Source organism: Nymphaea colorata, chromosome 6 (assembly GCF_008831285.2).
Source record: "Nymphaea colorata isolate Beijing-Zhang1983 chromosome 6, ASM883128v2, whole genome shotgun sequence".
Taxonomy (NCBI): Eukaryota; Viridiplantae; Streptophyta; class Magnoliopsida; order Nymphaeales; family Nymphaeaceae; genus Nymphaea; species Nymphaea colorata.
This window is the reverse complement of record NC_045143.1, coordinates 23419897-23425896: the sequence shown is the minus strand read 5'-3', so window position 1 is coordinate 23425896 and position 6000 is coordinate 23419897. Positions and strand designations below refer to the sequence as shown.

Here is a 6000-nt window from a genome sequence, read left to right as displayed (position 1 = left end):
TGAAGAATTAATAGGGTTTCCCACTCATGTAAAATCAATGCTTAAAAACTGGCCTGCTCAACTGAAGGACGTGGCCATCATCCTAACACAAAATAGTAAAATGAATTTACATAACTTCATGGATGACCAGGCCAAGCTATCTGAGTTTAGACCAAGTCAGCCGAGTCCAGGTCGTTGAAAGGAATATTTATACGACGGTAGATTGGAAATCCGATAATTATCACCAGTTGATTTCTACCCATTGTTAAATATTATGGACCTTCATGTAACTTTTGTAAATTAATCGGTGATACTTTGACAAGGAGTCTAGTCAAAGTCATTAGGTTTTCAAGCCCTATTAACAGTAGACAGCTCAGCACTAAATCCTTTGTTTTCATTATTGATAACTGGAACATTAATAGCTAGAGAGCATTAGAATGAATGATCTGAAGTTTTGCAAGTGACGTCTACCCCCCCTTGCCCATAAATACGTACTTTGTTAGGAGAGCAACTTCCGGTAATGATCATCTATAGATAACATTATTTTGTTCCTAATTTAGAAAGGAATTAATATTATACATTAACTTTCTCTTGTTTTTTTCAAATTAGAAGTAAATTACATAAACTGTGCAGTCCAATGACTTTTCTATATTCTATTATCTGCAACCGTGCTCGTCTCTAGGGGAGAATGGGGAATTCCAAAGGGGAAGTGATACAGGACAGTAGTTTCTCACATAACCGTCTTACCTCTGATGATGCATCCATCATTGAAATACTTTCCAGCAGAGACTTGGCTTCCCATAGACTTCCCGATATATTATCCACCACCACATCTTCACCAGCCATGAGGGATAACAGTAACTTGGCACCTGCAATTCGTTCCTGGTGCCCACAGGTATGCAGTCAGTTGAAAAATTCATCATGGATACACAAAATTACGAAATCAAAATTCACCATTACTGTGAAAATTGTAAGCAGCTGATAATCAGATGAAGTACGCCCGATCAATTGAACTTTTAAAAATCACCAAACGTGACCCATCTTTTATTTGCGAGAAAATCCCCTATTCAGCCGAATAGTATTCCAAGTAGATTTCAGACACAAAATAAAAAATTAAGTATAATAGTACTACATTTCAAATGTATACCCTGCTACAGTAAACCATCTACCTGAGTGGCACTGGCATTTTTCTTCCACAGTAGTCCTTGCTCTTGCGTATCTTTCCCATTTGAATTGCAACATATGCATCTTCATATGGATTTAGGTTCTCCGAAGAGGAACAGAGAGACAGGGAACACATCATTAATTCAAACAATGTCGGAGTGATATTGTTGGGAGTCATCTTTCATACACATTCTATATTCTGATATGATACAGATATAGCTGTATGTAGGTTGTCTCGAAATAATTGTAATTTTTTTATATACTTGTTTTACGTGTATATTGCTACCCATTTATACACTAACGGACCAAACTTTAAATGAATGACGTGGCCAACATAAGCTCTTTTCAATAACCAGGTTCCTTTTCTGAAATGGATTTACAATCTTTCCAATGAAAACCCAAAATTCTTGGGCTCTTCACAAGGAGAGGCTTTTATCTCATTTTTCACAAAATGAAACCTCATCCAAAATTTAGTGTCTTTTTTTCCTAAATTTGGTTGCTAGTACTAGCAATTCAAAACCTATATTAGGTAATTCTCATTTACATATACTTATATAGATCAATTCATGCCCACTTCAGATAGAAGTCACTTGACCTGCAGATGGATTTTGTGATTTATACACTTTGGCCCTGGTTCAGGTTTATGTTTTCTCATTTGCAAGCTGTATGAGTTTATGTATTTTGTGAACCTAAATAATTAGTGGAGACAGTACATGCCACTGCCTTTCATTTTGCAAGCCCCAAGAAAAGAAGCTAAAACTTGTTGGTATGATTAAATAGGTAACAACTTATATAAATAGTGCTACCAATTGGTAGTTCTATCAATTGGTGAAACAGCTATACCCATGGCAATATCGCAATTCACCAGAAAAGCCATAAAGAATGGGGAAAAGAACATGAAAATATTCCTGAAATCTGGCAGTTGCACACTGGGAGAATACCTTGTTTGTTCCTTTTCTCAGGCATATCATTGAAATCCTGAAAAAGTCTGTAGAATAAGGAAGAACTACAGCTTTGAAATGATAAACAGCTGTAAACAGAACCTGAAGGCATGCTGCTTTTATATCTGGGTCAACCGTCACCTGAACAAGGAAAAGTGAGAACAATAAGTTTTGGCATCAGTTTCATACCAAAAAAATGGACAACTTAAAATATATAGCTGTGCTTCGCAGTTGCGTCTAAAGACGATGACCAGCCAAAGCTCTCAATACCTACCTCAGGGTTCCATATGATCAAGGCATCAAAAAAGGAAAATTAGTCCCATCTGTCGAGAAAAGCTGTCAGCCTCAGGTAGAGAAATTCGTGCATGACCTATGTAGTCAAAAGCACTAGGTAGTGGATCTTGATAAGGTCCAAGTTGGGGTTCTAGGAGGGCCACAAAATTGGCAACAGTGAAAAAATGTATGACCTAGAACCAGGCCTATTTCACATAATTACATTCATGATTTTTGTTGAATAAATGTTTAAAATCCACATTTGTGCACATTTATCTCCAGGAATTCATGGTACGAGTTTCAGCAGAATTGAATTTGAATCAAGGAATTATGAGGTTTTTGGAGTAAATTGGAACTAAAGCATGGCCCAGATCCAAGACCTAGCTAGACTTAAGATGCTTGAAAGCCCTATAGACCCTTTATTTATTCATGGACTGGCGTCCAAGAATCCTACAAACTCTTATTCCTTACCACCTCTTCTCGTCACACCAATGTTCCCTCTCTTCCCAGTGTGTCGTCCTATGTCACATGGGTACGGCACCATCGTCTTAGTTGCATTTTCTTCTTCCTCCTTCCTTCTTTCCCATGCCTGTGTTCAATCTTCAAACTTGCCATCCTTGGCTGGGAAAATCCAGCGAAGGTGGTCATAGGAGATCCGTCCCCACCTTGGACTGCCCACAATCCAGCCATCTCTCCCTAAAAAAAGGCTCGTAAAACTTGCTCATATTCCTTCCTTCAGCATGGCAGCAGTGTGATGTACTTTTCCAGCATGATTTCTTCTTTTTGTCAATAATCCGATTTTTAATTGGTTCTGGTTCTAGGCTGTTTAGCAGCAAACTAGGGTTACGTTTTAGAGCCATTTGCTAAAAAAATGATTTCCATCAATAAAATGTCAGCTGACCCTCAAGATGATTTTGAGTTGTGTCTAGGGCATCAAGTTTGGTTTGGATTTAGCCATCATTTATTCTGTTGAATTCTGATACTCTCATGAATGTGAATCCTCCGTTTTTCTTGCTCATTTTAGAACTAGATTATGCATTGTCATGGCTAGCATCATGTTAGACTAATTTGTTTAAATCTTTAAACTCAATTACATCCCCTTGAATAAAACAAATAGACTGCTTTTGTCATTTTCATTTTTTGGAGTTAGATTCTTTGGCATTTTCAAGAATTGTTTACTGATCCATTAGCTGATTATTTGTTCTGTGACTGTGTTTGATTAGTTTGTTATGAATTAGACTTCTGTGTTGCAGTCATCCTTCCGTTGGATTGGTATTTATCTAACCAGCACCCTGCTTTAAACTGATTCAGATCAGCCGTGTGAAAAATCAGTCGACCAGCATATTATGGCAAATCCTAATGTTAAATGTGGTGGGTGTGTGGTTGATTAGGTCTAGATTAATGGTACTTAGTTTCAGATGTTATAGGTTAATAGTTTCTATTGCCCACTATTAATAAATTGTCTAGTTTATGATTTTCAATTCCCTGTTTTCTGCTTTCTACTTCAGTTCTGATTTCTTCAACCTTTAGTTTAGATTAATTTTGTGATGTCTTCATTTTCAAATTTTGCTTAAGTTAGACCAAATTAGAATTATTTGGTTCCTTGAGTTCTTATTGCTCTCAAATTACTTGGTTCAGTTGGATTCTTGTCCATCTTCTGTTTCTGCTGTTTTGTTTTACAGGAAGGTTATAGAGTGCAGTTTAGTTTTATGGACTACATGTTAGTTGTCAAATTCAGTTTGTAACTAGCTTAGTTCCATAAATTTTAAGCAGTGTTTGATAGCTCAAAATAGATCGAGTAATTAATTTATATTCTTTTAAGTTTCAGTAGCAAGAGGCAAGTTTAGAAAAGAATTGCTTTCCAGCCTTTCTTTGCTTGTGTTTGAGTCGTTTTTGAAAAGAAGCATTGTTGTTCTGTTCGGGTCCAGTTGGATTCCATTGGATCTGACCTGCAGCGTTATATATTGTCTGACGTCTGAATAATAGCTGTTGCTTAGAGAGGTAGAGAAGAAGGAGAAGAACGTGAGGAAGAAAGAGAGTAAGGAGCAGTCCCTATGTTAGGCTGCTCCACTTCGTTGGGTAATGTTTAACCCTTTACATAAAGAGTCCAACAAAAATTTAAAATTCAGAAAGCTACCTAATATTAAAATCCCAAAATACAGAAAACCTCAAACCCCAAACTAGTACGTTTCCTCAACACTCCCTCTCATGCTGGAGCATAGATGTCTATCATGCTCAGCTTGCTACAACACTTCATGAAATCAGATATACAAAGAGCTTTGGTAAATATATCTGCAGTTTGATCTTCGGAAGTAACATATTCAATAGAAATAATTCTTGCTTGAACCAAGTCCCCAATGTAATGACAATCAACTTCGATATGCTTGGTCCATTCGTGAAAGACCAGATTATTTGCTATATAAGTAACCGCTTTATTATCACATTGCATTTTTATAGGCAATTCTATTTGAATTCCAAGACCTTCTAACATGGCTCTCACTCAGATGATTTTGGTGGCAGTTTGGACCATGGCTCGATATTCTGACTCTGCACTAGACTAAGTAACAACAATTTGCTTTTTACTTCTTCAAGAGACTAAGTTACCACCAACAAAGATACAGAATCCCGTAATGGACTTTCTGTCATCAATAGAGCCTGCATAATCTGCATCAGAATAAACTTCTATCTGGAGTGAAGAACTTCTTCTAAATAATAAGCCTTTTCCAAGGGAACCTTTTAGAAATTTCAATAATAGCATAGCTGTATCCCAATGAACTTTTCTTGGCTTATCCATAAACTAGCTTAGTTTTCCCATAGCAAATGATATATCAGGTCTAGTAATGATTACATATAGTAGCTTTTCAATCAGAGACTTTGCTATCAACAAATTCATATTTATCATCATATAAGTAAATACGAGAATTCATAAGAATAGATGCCAGTTTAGTTCCAATCATACCTCTCTCTTGTAGCAAATCAAGAACATATTTTCCTTAGAAAAGGACTAAACCTTATTTACTTCTTGCTACTTCTGTCCCCAAGAAGTAACGTAGAGATCCAAAATCTTTAGTAACAAAGTGTTGTTGAAGATACTTCTTTGTGTCTTGTATTTCTTGTTCACTGTCATCAGTTAAAAATAATGTTATCCACATATATCACCATAACAACCATACCTCTTGAGGTCCTTTTTATGAACAATGAATGATCTAAAAGAGACCTATGAAACTCAAACTTGGACACAACATCACACAACTTCTGAAACCATGTTCTCGAACTCTGCTTCAAACCATATATAGCCTTCTTTAACAAACGTACCTTGGTACACTCCCCCTGTTTCTCAAAGCCCGACGGTTGCTTCTTATAAACTACTTTAGATAGATCCCCATACAGAAAGACATTTTTAACATCTAGTTGGTACATACTCTATTCATAATGAACTGCAACAGCCAACAGATATAATGAGTTGTATAGTACTCAAAAGTGCCACAGGATAAAAAGTTTCAAAGAAGTCAATACCATATGTCTGTGTGTAACCTTTTGCTACCAATCGTGCCTTGTATCGCTCGACTGTACCATCTAAGTTCTATGTCACATAGGTACGGGTGATTTCAGATTATTTTCAAAAAACTTGGGTACGGGGGTA

At 36.6% G+C, this 6000-nt stretch overlaps 1 protein-coding gene across 13 annotated transcripts in view; it reads right to left on the bottom strand.

Moving 5' to 3' along the window:
• Positions 1-514: 514 nt before the first annotated feature.
• The window catches only part of LOC116255757 (uncharacterized), a 76638-nt gene continuing 71152 nt past the window's right edge, over positions 515-6000 (bottom strand). For 12 of the 13 annotated variants that reach the window (XM_031631725.2, XM_031631724.2, XM_031631726.2 and 9 more), the window contains 2 exons: positions 2085-2225; positions 515-861 (listed from right to left, as the gene is read on the bottom strand). In XM_031631725.2, the coding sequence (XP_031487585.1) occupies positions 658-861; positions 2085-2225 (345 nt within the window). In that variant the 3' untranslated portion in view covers positions 515-657. The remainder of the gene's footprint in view (positions 862-2084; positions 2226-6000) is intronic. The other variant, XM_050078223.1, reaches the window with a different exon arrangement.